The 18215-nt window shown below is 37.0% G+C and overlaps 1 protein-coding gene across 2 annotated transcripts in view; it reads left to right on the forward strand.

The window, feature by feature from the left end:
* The window catches only part of slc24a4b (solute carrier family 24 member 4b), a 45352-nt gene that overhangs the window by 13089 nt on the left and 14048 nt on the right, over positions 1 to 18215 (forward strand). For both annotated transcript variants that reach the window (XM_051138521.1, XM_051138522.1), the window contains exons 3-6: positions 12444 to 12520; positions 16484 to 16558; positions 16759 to 16843; positions 16918 to 17021. In XM_051138521.1, the coding sequence (XP_050994478.1) occupies positions 12444 to 12520; positions 16484 to 16558; positions 16759 to 16843; positions 16918 to 17021 (341 nt within the window). The remainder of the gene's footprint in view (positions 1 to 12443; positions 12521 to 16483; positions 16559 to 16758; positions 16844 to 16917; positions 17022 to 18215) is intronic.

The following is an 18215-nucleotide window of genomic DNA, read 5'->3' on the forward strand; positions in this document are numbered from 1 at the left end:
AAATTGATATAAAAATCCAGATTTGCAATAAATAAATAAACAGAACAGCAAAATAGACACTCAGAATTGTGACATTTAAATGCAGAATTACCATGTATAAACTCAGAATTGTGACATAAAATTTGCGATATGGAAAGTATTGCAAAATAAAAACTTAGAATTGCAATATATAAATGCAGAATTGGGAGATACAAACTCAGAATTTCGTGACAAACTCAGAACAGTGAGAAATAATGTGGGATCTTGAGATAGAATTGCAGAATTGCAAGGAATAATGCAGAATTCTGATATATAAATGCAGAATTTCAAGAAATAAAGTAAGAATTGTGAGATAGAAACTCAGAATTGTGACATGTAAATGCAGAATTGCGATGTATAAACTTAGAAGTGTGACAAAATTTGCAATATGTAAACTAAGAATTGAAAAATAAAAACTTGCAATATATAAAGGCAGAATTGTGGGAGACAAACTCAGAATTGTGAGAAATAACACAGAATTGTGATGCAGAATTTTAAGAAATAAAGTAAGAATTGAGATATAAACTCTGAGTTACAACATATTAGAATTGTGATAAAATAAATGCATAATTGCAAGAAATAAACAGAACTGTGAGACATAAACTTGTGAGAAAGAATAAAGAATTGTGATATATAAATGGACAATTGCAAGAAATAAATAGAACCGCAACATATAAATGCAGAATTTGCTTTATGTAAGCTCAGAATTGCAAAATATGAGAAGAAATAAACAGAATCGCGAGATATAAACTTAAAATTGTGAGAAATAATGAAGAATTGTGAGAAACAAACTCAGAATTGATAGAAAAAATGCAGAATTGCGATAGAGAAACACAGAACGGCAAGAAATAAACAGAATTGCGATATGTAAACTCAATGTCTGAATTGCAAAAAGTAACTTGGAATTGGCTTTTTTTGTTCTTATCTCATGAGGGAAACAGGCTTCCATAGGAATCAGACTTTCACCTACAAACCCATTGATTTACATGTTTTTTTTTTTTTTTTTTGCAGTTTTAAACAAATAATGCAAAGGCTGTGGGATGAATTACGGTTACACACTGGTTACAGACACTGAAATGTCCCTAACCTCTAATCACTGGAGGAAACCTTCAAGGTCATGCTATTGATCATCCGTTCGTTCACATCTAATAATTTGCTTAGGTGCATGTTCCACTTTACTGATAATCCTGACATCTCTGGCTCTCGTTCAGCGTACCGTGTATTACAATGTAGGACACTCATCTTCACATTACTGGAGTCTGAAGTGATCTTCCCGGCATACTCGGACGGGACATTCATGCTTAGCTAATTGCCTGCGATGATCGGTAGCTGGAGAAATGCGATGAGGCAAAACACTGAACCCAGACGGCCGTGAACGAGTGAGGAACGTTAACCACGACACAATGGAGCAGTGAGTTTCCACACTGACCTATTGTGATAAAACTCACAGATGAGTTTGTGTCTCCGGAGAACATGACGTGTTCGCTCACACACATGACTGACATTCTCATGTTCAGTGTTTACAACCCAGAAAACTCGATCAGTTCTCTTTCAGTTCACATACTGCAACTATTCTACACAAAATACGTACTTCACTGATGATGGGAAACTGCATGTGTTTACTGTTCTTGTTTATAAGCTGTGCGTAGTGTAGCAATTCCTGCATTGCATGCTGCTGCGTCCCACAATGCAAGTTGTTTACTTTAATTTGTCTACACTCTTCCATGTCCAGTGTTAAGAATGAACCAGAAGTGATGGTATTTCAAACATATTTTTCTTGAGTGACAGTGCATGCATAATTATTAAGCATGTTGATTTTCTGGTCATATATTTTTTTTTCCCAAGCTCATTTTACCAATTGCAAACCACATCAATCTTAGTACAGTATCTATTATTAATTTTGTATTTATTCCTATTAATAATAATGCATGCAGTGTACTTTGTATCTGATGTGTTTTAGTTATAATTATGTGAATAAAAACATTGGATTTTGAAAATAAAGTAAAAATATTTTAGAAATAATGTCAAAATTATGAGAAAGTTGTAGCTTTAGATTAAATACTAAATTAGATTTCATTTTTCTTTTTTTAAGAAAATTTTGTAATTATTTTTCTTTATTCTTAAAATATTACAACTTTAAACTTGTATTTCTATGACTTTATTCTTGTGTTGCTCTGGTAATTTTGACTTTATTCTCAATATTACTAAATTAATCTTACAATACTATGACTCTATTCTTGTAATTTTGACTTTATTCTCAAAATATTATGACTTTATTCTTGCAATCATAATTTTTTTTTAATGCATCATAACTATTTCATCATATACAAAATAATGTTTTTACATTAAATTAGATAATACTGTGATTATTTCACAGGTAACTGGACTCACTGAATAAAATCCGGTATAATTTCTACTCATGCACTTATTATTTTTTAAGAAATTGTGTATATTGTGCAGTGTTTACTAATAGTACATATCGTATAGGGAAAAAATTTACATTTTTTGTCCCATAAAAAATTAAGAACATACAGTAGATGTATACAAAACATACAGAAAATATATAAATAAATTAATACTTTTTTTCCAGCAAGGATGCATTACTTTGATCAAAAGTGACACTGAAGACATTTATTTTACAAAAATATTTCTGTTTCAAATAAATGCTGTTCTTACGAACTGTCTATTCATCAAATAATCATGAAAAAGAAAGTGTATCACCATTTCCACAAAAATATAAAGCAGCACAACTATTTTTAACATTGACAATAATCAGAAACATTTCTTGAGCAGCAAATCAGCATATTAGAATGATTTCTGAAGGATCATGTGACACTGAAGACTGGAGTAATGATGCTGAAAATTCAGCTTTGATCACAGAAATAAATTACATTTTACAATATCTTCAAATAGACAGTGGCTATTGGAAATCGTAATAATATTTCAGAATTTTGCTGATTTTACTGGATTTTTGATCAAATATTTGCAGCCTTGGTGAGCAGAAGAGACTTCTTTCAAAAACATTAAAAAATGTTAAACATTAAAATCTTTTGAATGGTAGTTTATATACACTACATACTGCATAAAGAGTAAGAATAATATGGTAGTATGCTATTTTGAACACCCATTCAACCCCGTTTAGATGCTTGTTTACTGCCATTTTTCTTTTGTACCCCAACCAAACACACATTTAAGCTCCTGTTTTTATTTGCTTGTTTTAAACGGAAATGTTCACTGGACTTGGTGTGTTTTGTCTTATTGGAAATGCACCTATGAAAAACACAATGCCTTATTATGTAAAGCTGTTCTGTTTCTGTTCCTTCATGTTTTCATCTGTCTGGATTTCACTGTGATTGTCGTTACTCTAATTACAAGCTTAATCACATTAACATAATCACAGTATTCAGTTTACACAAGCCCTGGTTTAACAGCACTGCTTTAATCACATTATAAAGCTGCATGTAAGTCGTCAGTGTGAAAACAGACAGACAGATGATTTATTGATCTTTTAAGATGAAGTTCTAATCATTGCATCCCTTCGCCGTCCGTGCTCGTGTTTTCAGATGGGGAATATTGATGTGTTCCCTGCAAAACTAAGAGCACACATGATGAGCGGCTGCTTAATGAATCCATTGCCTGAAATGGAGCATAAAAGTCACCTTCACCTGTCCAGGAGTTTAATCTATATGCTGCTATTCTTAGAGCTGGCTGAGGAGAGACAGTGTTGACTCATGGTGAGGGACGGGCTGCTTTTGCATGTTCTGGCATCTATAATGACGTCCTGCTGCGCGAGGATTATCTGAGAGGCCTTGTGGAAGTCAGCTGTAGTTGGCATGTTATAATGGTAGTTTTTGCAATATGTGTGGTGTGCACACACAGTATGTGAAAGTTCTGTCTGAATGACAACATTTGCTAGAATATGCACAACACAATCAGAGCGAACTGTAAAAAAAAAAAAAAAACTCACCTTGTCACCTTGACCTTGAAACAATATCAGCTATATATATATTCACTTGTATTTGTTTATTTATATTATATTTTTGTTATATTTTATGTATGTATTTTATTATATATTTGTATTTTTTAAATGTGTACTTTACTTTGTTTTTATATATTTATTTATTATTTTTTATGTGTTTGGTTATTTATATTGCTATCAAGTTTTTTATTACATTTTATTATTATCCTAATTTAATTTAATTTTATTATTAAATGAATAATATAATGATTCAATTAATAATTTAATGAATAATAATTAAATGAATATAATGAAATTAATAAAATATATTTTTGTTCACTTGTATTTTTTTGTATATTTTTTATTATATTGTATTTATTATTTTTATGTTTTTAAATGTTAATTTTTATTTGTAAATATATAAATATATATATATATATGCGTGTGTGTGTTTTGTTATTTATGTTGCTATTAAGTTTTTAATTTTATTATTATTATTATTATTATTAATAATAATTAAATTAATAATTACTAAATTAATAATATCTATATATACATACATTTTTCACTTGTATTTGTTTATTTATATTATATTATATTTATTTTATTTTATATTTTAATTTTTTTTAATGTATATTTTAATTAGTTTTTATAAATGTATTTATTCATTATATATGTTTGGTTATTTATATTACTATTATTGCTATTATTATTAAAATAATAATTATATTTTATATATATATATACACACTGTCACGTATCCTTTTTGTCATCGTGTGTTTTTGTTGTGATTTCACCATGTGCTCCCTGGACTCAGCCCTCTCGTCACCCTAGTCACGCCCTCCTTGTTTCTTCCTGAGTGTTTCATTGTCCTCACCTGTGTATGTTCTGATTAGTTTGTGTATTTAAGTTCCTCCTTGTGTTTAGTTCCCGGTCGGTCTTTATTGTTGCATATTGTTGATTAGTGTGTTTCTACGTGTGTGGATATCGCTCTGTGTTCCTGTCTGTTCCTCGTGAAAGTAATTAAAATTAGATTTGTTCCGTACGTTGTATCCTGTCTTCCATCCTGCAGCAACAACGTGACAGAAAGACCGACCTTATAAAGAGAAGATGAGTTGGGCTGAGGACGCTTTGTGGAGACTGCGGCAGGACGGTCGTGAGTTGGAACGGTATGTGGAGGAATTCATCGAACTCTCCCACCAGGTAGGCTGGCACGAAACTTCTCTTGGCGCTGTGTTTGTTTTGGGGCTGGATGATGAGACAATACGCTGCGAGCTTCCCACTTGTAGTTTCCCCTTGATCGAGCTAATCAATCTGATTCTCTATTTAAACGGATCTGATTTTGAAGTAGAAGAAGTTCAGAGTCCGATTAGGTCTCATCCTCCAGTCTCCTCCCAGACACAGCGCAACGCGCCCGCCTGCCCTGAGCCGAGAACCTCCACATACCGTGTCAACGGCTCGAACCGTCAGCCCAGTCCCAAATCCCCAGTCATCCTCCAGAGCTCCACCGCTGTCCTCAGCCCGATGCGGCCGGCCTCATCCCCGCGCTCTAATCCGCCGGCCACCGCCCAGAGCCCTGTCCCTCGGGCCGCCACGCCAGCGTCTGCTCGCAAGATGGCCGCCACGCCAGCGTCTGCTCGCAAGATGGCCGCCACGCGCCAGATGGCCGCCACGCTCGCCTGCTCGCAAGATGGCCGCCACGCCAGCGTCTGCTCGCAAGATGGCCGCCACGCCAGCGTCTGCTCGCAAGATGGCCGCCACGCCAGCGTCTGCTGCTCGCAAGATGGCCGCCACGCCAGCGTCTGCTCGCAAGATGATGCTCGCAAGATGGCCGCCACACCAGAGCCTGCTCGCAAGATGGCCGCCACGCCAGAATCTGCACGTAAGATGGCCTCCGTTCCTGAGCCCCCGGCCAAGATGGCCTCCGTTCCTGAGCCCCAAGCCAAGATGGCCCCCCTGAGCCTGAAGTCCCCAGTCATGATTGCTGAAATGAACATTATGGACAGGGCAATCCCACTGGAGTTCACTGCTCCTATTATCTCCCTAATTCTCCTAAGCCTCCGCTGGTTCCGTCCAGCCTTCCTGAGCCTCCGCTGGTTCCGTCCAGCCTTCCTGAGCCTCCGCTGGTTCCGTCCAGCCTTCCTGAGCCTCCGCTGGTTCCGTCCAGCCTTCCTGAGCCTCCGCTGGTTCCGCCCAGCCTTCCTGAGCCTCCGCTGGTTCCGTCCAGCCTTCCTGAGCATCCGCTGGTTCCGTCCAGCCTTCCTGAGCCTCCGCTGGTTCCGTCCAGCCTTCCTGATCCTCCGCTGGTTCCGCCCAGCCTTCTTAACCCTCCGCTGGTTCCGCCCAGCCTTCCTGAGTCAAGTCAAGTTGTAGCTGTTTTCCCGAGTCAAGTCAAGTTGCAGCTACTGAATCAAGTCAAATTGCAGCTGCGTTTCCCGAGGCAAGTCAAGTTCCTGAGTCACGTCAAGTTGCAGCTGCAGCTACTGAGCCAAGTCAAGCCACGGCTGTGGTTCCTGAGTCAAGTCACGTCACGGCTGAGTCAAGTCACGTCACGGCTACATCTCCTGAGTCAAATCAAGTTCCTGGTGCTTCTCATAAGCCAAGACAAAGTCCAGCTCGCCCTCCAGAGCCGGAGCTCTGCCCAGCTCGCCCTCCAGAGCCGGAGCTCTGCCCAGCTCGCCCTCCAGAGCCGGAGCTCTGCCCAGCTCGCCCTCCAGAGCCGGAGCTCTGCCCAGCGCGCCCTCCAGAGCCGGCTGCCCAGCTCCCCTCCAGAGCCGCGCCCTCCTGAGCCGGCTCCTCCTTCAGCGCGCCCTCCTGAGCCGGCTCCTCCTTCAGCTCGCCCTCCTGAGCCGGCTCCTCCTTCAGCGCCCCTCCTGAGCCGGCTCCTCCTTCAGCGCGCCCTCCTGAGCCGGCTCCTCCTTCAGCGCGCCCTCCTGAGCCGGCTCCTCCTTCAGCGCGCCCTCCTGAGCCGGCTCCTCCTTCAGCGCGCCCTCCTGAGCCGGCTCCTCCTTCAGCGCGCCCTCCTGAGCCGGCTCCTCCTTCAGCGCGCCCTCCTGAGCCAGCACCTCATCCAGTGCTCCCTAGGGCTGGCAGTATTGTAAATTCCCCCAAGAAAATTTTGGGGGGGGGCTACCCGCCATGGCCTCCTGAACTGTCTGTCCGGCCATGGCCTCCTGAACTGTCTGTCCGGCCATGGCCTCCTGAACTGTCTGTCCGGCCATGGCCTCCTGAACTGTCTGTCCAGCCATGGCCTCCTGAACTCCCTGATCCGCCATGGCCACCTGAACTGTTTACCCGGCCATGGCCTCCTGAGCCCCCAGACCCGCCATGGCCACCTGAACTGTTTACCCGGCCATGGCCTCCTGAGCCCCCAGACCCGCCATGGCCACCTGAACTGTCTGTCCGGCCATGGCCTCCTGAACTCCCTGATCCACCATGGCCTCCTGAACTCCCTGATCCGCCCTGGAGGTACGCCCCTAAGTACCCGGTGTCTGTCCAGCACGGACCTCCAGGGCGCCCACCCCCCCACCCCAGTGTATGTGTTACGGCGCGAGTCGCGCCTTGTGAGAGGGGGGGTAATGTCACGTATCCTTTTTGTCATCGTGTGTTTTTGTTGTGATTTCACCATGTGCTCCCTGGACTCAGCCCTCTCGTCACCCTAGTCACGCCCTCCTTGTTTCTTCCTGAGTGTTTCATTGTCCTCACCTGTGTATGTTCTGATTAGTTTGTGTATTTAAGTTCCTCCTTGTGTTTAGTTCCCGGTCGGTCTTTATTGTTGCATATTGTTGATTAGTGTGTTTCTACGTGTGTGGATATCGCTCTGTGTTCCTGTCTGTTCCTCGTGAAAGTAATTAAAATTAGATTTGTTCCGTACGTTGTATCCTGTCTTCCATCCTGCAGCAACAACGTGACACACACACTTGTATTTGTTTATTTATATTTATATTTGTATCTTATTTATTTATTTAATTTTTTAAATGCATATTTTAATTTGTTTTTATATATTTCTTTATTCACTTTTATATATATGTTTTGTTATTTACATTGCTATTATTTTTTATTTTATTATGAAATGTATTCAATTTTAATTTATTATTAAATTAATAATATATATGATCATTTTTCGTTCTAATGCATTATACCTCTTGTAGCTACAGTACAATTTTATTATACGTAATATAATATTATTTAAAATGCACATCTCAGTGGTGTTAATTCTGTGTCAAGGTCATGGGTTTGATTCCCTGTGAATGCATTAACTGATTAAAATACTTTGAATGCAATGCAGATAGCTTTGCCAAAATGCATAAATGTGGATGTAAATGTGGATTTAAATGTTCAGCATCGAATAAGTGTACTGCATATTGTGCAGAATAGCAATGCAATAACAACCGTACAGTTTGCAACTATAAACATTTAAGACAGCAAAACATGTTGGGAAAACTTTACACTATTTGTGTTTCGACATGTTACATAAAATGTGACACAGCATAGTGAGGTTGTTGCGTTGTTTAACGGTAGTGTACGGTATATGCTGTGCAGTTGTGTTGCTCTCTGCCTTAGTTTACTCAAACATGAACAGATTTTCTGTCTCCCACTTTTGCGCTGACAGCTCAGACTGAACGCCCCGTTTCTGTAAGTTCAGATGTTTTTCAGATATCGATGATCTGCGTGAAAGACATCTGAGAACAAAGGACGTCAAGTGAACATGCAGCAGATGGACAACTCGAGCAGACGTGCCGTCAAAAGTGGCATTTCCAAACGCTCTAAACATCCTGAATGCCAAACTTTCCAGCCCATTTTTCTATCTCAGCTTGAGTTTAGTCATATTCAGTGGTATTTACCCATCTCCAGTCCTTCTAGTTGTGAGCTAGAAATCTTTCCTCTGTTTATGCATCAGCAACTTATTCATGAATAACTTATTAATTCCACCACTTCTGGGGTTTGTTAGATAAAAGACGTGGACCAGATATGTTGTTTTGAACTGTGGAGCATGTGAAAGTCTCTTTATAAAACTGTTTTCTGATTAAATGGATGCTGACGCTATAGTACAACACGCGTTCTATTAAACCTCCAAGTTCACTGCATGTTTTTCCTTACGTTTCCAGTAAAAATAAAGAAATTTGGACTTTTCAGAGAATATATGTTGAAGTATTTTTCTCGCTTTTGGTCTAATTATCTCTGTTTAGCATGGAAAATTGCAGGACATGAACTCAGAATTCTGACTTACTTTTTTGGAATTTGCAATTACCTGTGTTTTTTTTGTTTTGTTTTTTTAAATAAAAAAAATGGTTATTGTGACACTTTTTAGCTCATTGTGAGACTTGTTCCTCTATTGTGAGTTAACATCTTCAATTCTGACTTTTTTCTCAGAATTGCACATTTATATCACAATTCTGTGTTTATATCTCACAATTAGTTTTTTAGACAGTGGCTTTGAACAGATATTTGGTTTCTAGCTGTCTGTTGCAAAAAGTGCAAGAACTAAGAATACATATTAAAAATACAAAATCTAATATTGATGTTACATTATATTGACACTGAGGCACCAGAAGCAGATCAGTTTGTGTGATTTGTTCTGTTTGCTCAGTTTATCCGTCAGTCTGTTGTAGTTTCACGTGCCATTTGTTTCTGGTTTGTTCCTCGCGTATCACTTTTCATTCCTCAAGCTGTTATGTGCTGCTTAACACTCTTGCTTTCTGTTTTGGATGATCGTGATGGTTATGAAGACTCTACAATCAGAATGTGTAATTTGGCTGTTTTAAGTTCCCATCATGTATTCAGATCACATAAGGACTCAAATTTGATGTGACCTCCTAGTATGAGCAGACATGTGGAAATGTTTTCAGACTGGATTTATGTTAAACAGTTCTGCTTGTGGTTTTAAGTATTTTATGCTTTTAAGGACATTGTGTTGGTCTTAGACTGTAATCGGTCAGAAAACACGTCACCTCTTCTCTCCAAGATAAAGTTCAAAGAAACGATTAAAGGGATAGTTCACCCAAAAATCAAAATTACAACATGATTTACTCATCCTCAAGCCATCCTAGATGTATATCACTTTCTTCTTTCAGACAACTGGAGTTATATTCAAAATGTCCTGGCTCTTCCAGGCTTTATAATGGAAGTGAATGGGTGTTGAGATTTTGAAGCAAAATAGAGTGCATCCATCCATCATAAAAAGTACTCCACACTGCTCCAGGTAGTTAATAAAGGCCTCCTGAAGTGAATCGATTCATATGTGTAAGAAAAATATCCATATTTAAAACTTTATAAACTGTAATCTCTAGCTTCCACTGACTATCATAAGTGCAGAGGAAAGAGCAGAACAAAACACTGGTAATGAATTAGAAATACAAAATGAGGATTTGTAAAGAAAAATGTTGCAGGATTTTGATCTAAGCCAAGAGGAGACTGGTTTTTCTTTGCTGTAAACAAAGCTTGGTTCTTGAGAGACTAGCATATTCTCACTGGAGCTTGCGCTATGCCTACATCCTACATCATCCGCTGGAACGCCACTCTCTCTTGACCATGCACATATACAATAGTTAGCAGAAGATAGAGATTATGGTTTATAATATGGATATTTTTTCTTATGCAAAAGCATTGATTCGTTTCAGCCCTTTATTAACCCCCTGGAACTGTGTGGAGTACTTTTATGATGGATGAATGGACTTTTTTGGGTTTCAAAATCTCAACAGCCATTCACTGCTACTAACTGTCTACTAACTCTCAGAGCAGACTGTTAGGTTAAGTTTAGGTTTAGTTTAGTTGCAAAGTTACTTACTGTTAGTAGAATGTCTAAAGTGGACTATCAAAATGAACTGTTACCATAAAAGTTGTTTTTTCCCTTTAATTCTTACGACCATTAATAGTGTAGTACTTTCTGGTACTCAAGTAAATCTTTAAATTACTTTTTACGCGAGTAAAAATAAGAAAGTGTTAGAATTCGAATGTAATTAAGTATTAAAGGATATTTAATATGAAATGTAGTGCTGTAAAAAGTACAATATTATGCTTTGGAATGTTGTGAAGTGAAGTTTTCCAAAGAAAAACACTCTAAATAAAAAATAAATACTTTTAAAGCAGAGTAAAAATACTTCTACTGCAACATTCTAAAAACAATTTAAAACATTGTAGCAACCATACAGCAGCACAAATGCAGAGCAACATTCTTAAAAACTCTATGAAACATTTAACAACTGCATAGCTACATCCTAGCAACCACAAAGCAACATTCTAAAAAGATTTAGAACATCTTAGCAACCACCTGGCAACACCTTTCCCACCAACTCATGGGTTCGTTTCATAGGGAACTTCAGAATGTTGTTTCAATTCAAAAACCTATTTTATTATTCTGCGTTTTTGTCTTGTTTCCATTGCAAATATCTAAACATTATTACACCAAGATACATTTACTTAAGAAACAAAATGACAGAAGATGGTAAGTCTTGTTTTCTGAAAAATGCTTAAAACAATAAAGACTATCTGTCCGTTGGGTCAAAAAAATAAACTTAAAGGCATAGTCCACCCAAAAATGAAAATTCTGTCATTATTTAGTCACCCTTAGCTTGTTCCAAACCTGTATGAATTTTTTTTTCTTTCACTGAACACACAAACACAGGTTTGTTTTTGTGAATTGTGGGGACTTTCCATAGACTTCTATTGTTTTCATACTGTACAAACCGTATTTTCTATTGCCCTACACCAACCCTATACCTAAACCCAGCCCCTTACAGGAAACTGTGCACATTTTTACTTTCTCAAAAAAAAAAAAAAAAAAAAAAAAAATCATTCTGTATGATTTATAAGCCTTTTGCATTATGGGGATGCTCAGAATGTCCTCAAAATCCCCCTTCTCCTTGTAATATCTATGTCATACCTATGTCATTATACAAATTTGTGTCCTGACATGTCACAAAAACACACACACACACACACACACACACACGAAGATGTTGGTAACCAAACAGGTGCTGGTAGCCATTGAATTGCATAGTATTTTTTCCCCTACTGTGGAAGTCAATGGCTACCGTCAACTGTTTGGTTACTAATATTCTTCAAAAATTTATTTTATGTTCCACACAAGAAAGAAACTCAGGTACAGATACAGGTTTGTAAAACCTTGAGGGTGAGGATATGGCAGGATTTCCGTTTTGTGAACTATCCATTTAATTCAGAGAGCTGAATTGAATCTGACCCCAATTATAGATATTTTTGTTTAGTTTTCTTTTTTTAAAAGAAGACATGAACATTTTGGATGACAAGGGCATGAGTAAATTATCTGTACATTTTTGTTCTAGAACTTATCTACTCCTTTAAGTCATTTTGCTTCTCAAGTAAATATATCTTGATTTAGGAATTCATACATATTTCTAAGGGGACAAAAAAAAGGAACTTTGTTACAGAATCCATTGCAAGTTGCTTATAAAATGCATGACTGTTACTGTGTGTTTGTTTTTTACAGCCATCCATGAATTTCCAGATGATATGTTCACCAATGCTGAGCGGAAGAGCGGTGCTGTACTGCTGCATATTATAGCGGTGAGAAAGTCCATTTATCTCTCTCTCTTTCCTCGGATTAGCAAAATACATTTAGAAAATTGCATCATGGCAAGTTTGTGGGAAATTTTATCTGAGTTATTTTTCCACAGAACTTCTGTAAAGATATAAAGAAGTGAAATTGGTCACAGCAATGATGCACACTCACTCCTGCTGGCCGTGGTGATTTAATAGCGTGCGTCTCTTTGCTGTTTTCAGAGTGGGTTAATCCACTGCTAATATGACTAGATTTAACTCTATCAGCCATGAGCAGCACAATTAAAATCTGCCCATGGTTATGTAACGCTGCCGCTCTAATGCTCTAATGCTCTAATGTTTGCATCACGTACAGCTCAGGTCTGAATTATGCTTTCACACAAACAATCCTGACGTGCCTTGTGTGGGGTTTCTGCCCTTTGGTGCCCCCTGTGGCTGCAAATGATCGTGGAAATATCCATCTGAAATGATAAACTATAATTGATGCTGTTTGTCACAGTAAAGTCATTACTCAAGAAGGGAATTGGTGCTTTTTATGATTAAATGGCTCATAAAATGGCTGTGCAAAACCTACGAATCAGCTGATGGACGTTAGTCATTTTTATTGGCACATTTGCTGTTTATATGTTAATTATTGTGGCTTTTTTTAGATGGTGGTCATTTTTGGGAGCTTTTTGTGTATTTTGCCTCTATAATATGTCCTCAGACTAGTGGGAATAATCCAAAATACACATTTAGGTTTATTTGTATCTGTAGATTTAAATTAAAACTGCATATTTTAAAGGCTGTTTTCTCAAAACGAATCAGAAATCTTTACTTTAGCAGCATTAAATGCACCAAACTTATGTTTTATTCCTATCTATACTCAAGATTTGTTTATATACTATTTGTCTGATTTATGTTTTATATATATATATATATATTTTTATATATTTATATATATCATTTTTTTTTTTTTTTTGCTCATAAATCAGACAAATAATATATAAACAAATCTTGAGTATAGATAGGAATAAAAAAAGTTTAGAGGTACGTAGATGTGAATACAGTAATTACTCAATTGCATACATTTCCAGAACAGAAATCTGAATATTGGATAAAGTCAGGGTATAATTTTGACCCTGACTTTATCCAATATTCAGATTTCTGTTCTGGAAATGTATGCAAATAAGTGCATATTTAATTAGGTCATGAACTTTGCATATTTAAACTTAATATTTCAACTTGTAATACAAAACAATTTCTTAAATTACTTTGATTAACCCTTTAAACGCCAAAGTCGCAAAATTGCAATACATCATACTTAACAAAATAGACTGTAGTTCCTAATATGGTGTAATATCTCATTTGTATTCCCTACCACTAGATGGCAGACATGTAGTACTTTGATTCTAGGCCAAAATTACGTCACGTTCCTATCCACAAGTTTCCAGGGGGTGCTACTGTAAAAAAAGAACGTGGGTATGACTTTCAGTAAGGCAGCGGACGTGGTATACCAATGGCATTTTGTGTGCTAATTAGCGAAGAGGCTTAGTGTTTTTTAGACCATTGTTTACTTTGTAAAGATGGGGGTGGCAGGGGTGAACGTGGGGCTAGAAGTAGCACTAGCTCTCTGGATCCAGCGGCTCTAGATCCAGCGCCCCAAAGAGGTGGGAGTGGCTGCACTGTGCGTGGAAGATCCGGGAGACGTGGTAGAGGCAGCAGGGGCGATCTGGATCATGCGTTTTACTCCTATATATTATAGTAATATAGTAATAATTTAATACTTTCTCCTGTTTTATTGTTGGTTTCCTCTTTTCTGATCATTTGGAATGAGGATAAAAAGACAGGAAAAAAAAACATGCAAATCAGTTCAAACATCCATTCAATATCTATTATTTCCTGAATATTACTGATGAACTGATCAAAAAATAGGCTAGTGTTCACATGCGTTTTACTACATTATAGTATAGTAATATAGTAATAATTTTGTACTTTCTCCTGTTTTATTGTTGATTTCCTCATTTATGATCATTTGGAATGAGACACAAAAAAACAAAAAAAAAACCCCTGCAAATAAGTTCAAACATCAATTCAATATCTACTACTTCCTGAATATTGTGAAATTCAAGATAGCCGCCCGTGATGACGTCATAATATGCAAATTAGATGAGCATATTCACACCTCACGTAAACTGCCCAACATTTTTCTAATTTTCAGTAGATATCTATCTTTAAGCCCTTTCAAGCCACAAGCGTTTGAAATCTTGATGTCAAAATCCAGCATATTTCCAAAAAAAAAAAAAAAACTGGCACCTAAAGGGTTAATCAGGTAGGGAAACTATTGTGATCTATCTGTTAGCAAATAATTTTAACCCTATTCACCTATATAAATAAATGTCATTCATATTATATGTAAGATTTAGTAAAAATACATACATTTAAATAATATATCTGTTTTATTTATATTATTCTATTGTCAGTCATATTAAAGGTCATTACATACAGTAAACATATCTTTAAGGTCTGCTGTTTTAGTAAACAAGTGTGACCCATGTTATGATGCCGTCATCATCCTCATCGCTCAAGGTCATCATAGTGTTTGCATGCATTTGCTTTGCTTTCAAACGGTCTATAAACAGGAGCTTGTATTGAGTTGGCAGCTCATTAAGCTGAGGAAAGGCTTGCGGTGAATGCAGATGTGAATCCAGAGGTTTGGAGCAGTCAGGCCTGGAGACTGGAGCAAGGACACATTGTGCATGCAGAGGAGGAAACAGGTTGAGTGGAGGAGAGACGGCGTTCTGGAGCTGACAGCCGTGATAAACGGCAGGTGAACGCGGCCAGCGGGCTTCAGGAAGCTTTCATTTCTCAGGGGTTTTTGAGTTTTTTCACATGTGTTTCTCCTGAGAGGAGACGTGAATAGAGACATATTGGGTCAATAGTTGACATACAGTAAGGTCAGAAACATACTGAGAATGTTTGGTTCATGCATTGCACATTTTTGTGGTGGCAACAAAACTCAGAACTGTAGAGGGCGATAGAGTTTTCTCCAGGTGTGTTATTTTTCAGGTAGCTGAATACAGCAGGGTTTTTATTGTGAACTGCAACTAAAACCATCAAGAAAAATCATTATTTAAAATAAAATACACATTAATTGAAATAAAATAAAATCTAAAAAAAAAAAAAAAAAAAACTTACTTAACACTAAACACTTAAACACTTAAAAAACTAGAACTCAATAAACTAAAAACTAAAAATTAGTTATAATATAGATAAATAGATATAATATAGATAGATAGATAGATAGACAGGCAGACATATTAAAGAAAAATCTAATAAAAGTGACAAAAGGATGACACAATATTTTAAAAAAATAATAATTAAAAAAAATTAATAAAACTTTGGAAACAAAATTGAAAATGTCAAATAAAAGGTAATTCAAAATATTAACGAAAAGTATATCAGTGGAAAAATAACACTGATATTTAGTAAATTTATTTACTACATTAATAAATACTATAATAGTATATAAATAACTATATGTTTTAGTTAATTTATATAGTTTTTGTATTATTGAAGTTTTACATGTACATTATATATATATATATATATATATATATCGCTTCTGTTATAGGTAAAGTAGCTTAAACTGGCTTAAACTTTGCATTGTTTTAGACTCTTGCATTATTAATTGCCTGTAATTTTTTAATTTGTGTTTTCAGCCTAAAAATGACTGTTTTTGCTATTATTGCTGTTTGATTTGGTTTGATATTTAGTCGAAGAGATTTTGATAAGATATGTTTGATTTGAAAATAAGTTAATATTGAATTCTCTGACTTTTGATTGCAGATATTTGTGAATTTTGCAAATCTGAGACACTGTTGAGATCTCTTCTGAAACTCTAGAGGAAGAATTTATCTTATTGGTATCTAGGAGTAATAAGTAAGATGTTTTTTTAAGTTTCTACCTTTTTCTGTGGTCTTCTTGCAGGCTCTCTACATGTTCCTGGCCCTGGCAATCGTGTGCGACGACTACTTCGTGACGTCTCTTGAGAAAATCTGTGAGGTAGGATTATTCACAAGCAAATTCTCAGTTGATCTGAGTAATACCGCGGTACAATGAGAGCAGCAGAATCGGCGCTGTTCTTTCTCTGACCCACTTTGAGGCTTTAAGAAGCTCATAAAACATACTGCTCCAGATTTGGGTGCTGTTTGTGCCAAAGGCTTTGTTGGATGTGAATTGTCTGCTGTTATTGTGTTTTGCAGAAGCTGAATCTGAGCGAGGATGTGGCTGGCGCAACGTTCATGGCGGCGGGGAGCTCAGCGCCCGAACTCTTCGCTTCTGTTATAGGTAAAGACACACAATTGTTCCTGTTGTTCCAGCTCCTCCTGTGCAGCGCTTTTGCTCATTGTGTCTGTTTTCAGGCGTCTTTATCACCCACGGTGATGTTGGAGTCGGAACGATCGTCGGTTCTGCCGTCTTTAATATCCTCTGCATCATCGGAGTTTGTGGGATCTTTGCCGGACAGGTGTGTTTGTGCATCTTCTCCAACATGTCCTTAAAGGGACAGTTCACCCAAAAATTAAAATTTGCTGTTAATTTACTCACCCTCAGCCACATATGTACTGTAGGTGACTTTTTTTTCTTTATTAGAACAGCAAAGAAGATTTTGAGCTGAAACTGTGCTTCTTGTTGATTCGTAACATTCAAGTCAATGGCTACCGTCACTTTAAAAGTAAAAAAAAAAACATATACAGGCAGCATAAAATGAATACCTGTGGCTCCTGAAGATATATTGAGGTCTTATGAAGCGAGAAACTGAATGTTATTTACAACATTATGATTTGTAATTCAAAACCTCTGGTGTACAAGTGATGTCCGGTTTACAAACAAATCATTCTTTTGAACTGATTCTTTTTCGGACTGAATCATCTGAAACAGTTTTCAGCTCAAGCAGGACAGATCTAGAAGTTACTCAATTAAAACTCACATTTGGACATGCCTGACAGTCACTCGACTCAAAACTGAGCCAAAATGCCACTTATTGCCTATACTTTACGTCATTGCATGATTACATAGATTGGCGAGTCAGTCATTTGAACAAGTTCATTGAAATAAACTGTCCAAAAGAACCTGTTTGTGGTAAACAGTTGTACTTTGCCATTTAAAGTCTGCAATATTTTATTGAAGCATCTGTAGAAAACCGTATATATAATAGTGCATTAAAGAAGCCATGACCAAAACACTGATATGAAGAATCTGTAATGAGACATCAAGAACTTAAAGTCCAAAGAACCTCAAAAATCCTTAAAAAAATAGAAGGTTATTTATTGGCATCGATGGTTCCGTAAAGAATCTTTAATATCCATGGAATCTTTACAGTCCATAAAAGAAAAAAATGTTCTTGACGCTGAGAAAAAAAAAAATGTTTTAAGAACAGTGTACTGAAAGGTTCTTTAGGGAACCAAAAAAATTATTGCCATAACAGTAAATAAATAAATAAATAAATAAACACTTTTGGAATCTTCATTTTAAAGAGAGTAAATGGTTTTCAGCAATTTTATGCCTTATTGTGATTTTTATTAGTTATTTTAATATTTTTATTTATCTTCTATTTATTTAAAGTCATTTTAGTTCTTAAACGTATTTTATTACAGTTAGTTACCAAGGCACGTTTCTAATTTTAGTTGTATTTATTTATTTATTTATTTTATTTAACAGT

This window comes from Labeo rohita, chromosome 20 (assembly GCF_022985175.1).
Source record: "Labeo rohita strain BAU-BD-2019 chromosome 20, IGBB_LRoh.1.0, whole genome shotgun sequence".
Lineage (NCBI taxonomy): Eukaryota > Metazoa > Chordata > Actinopteri > Cypriniformes > Cyprinidae > Labeo > Labeo rohita.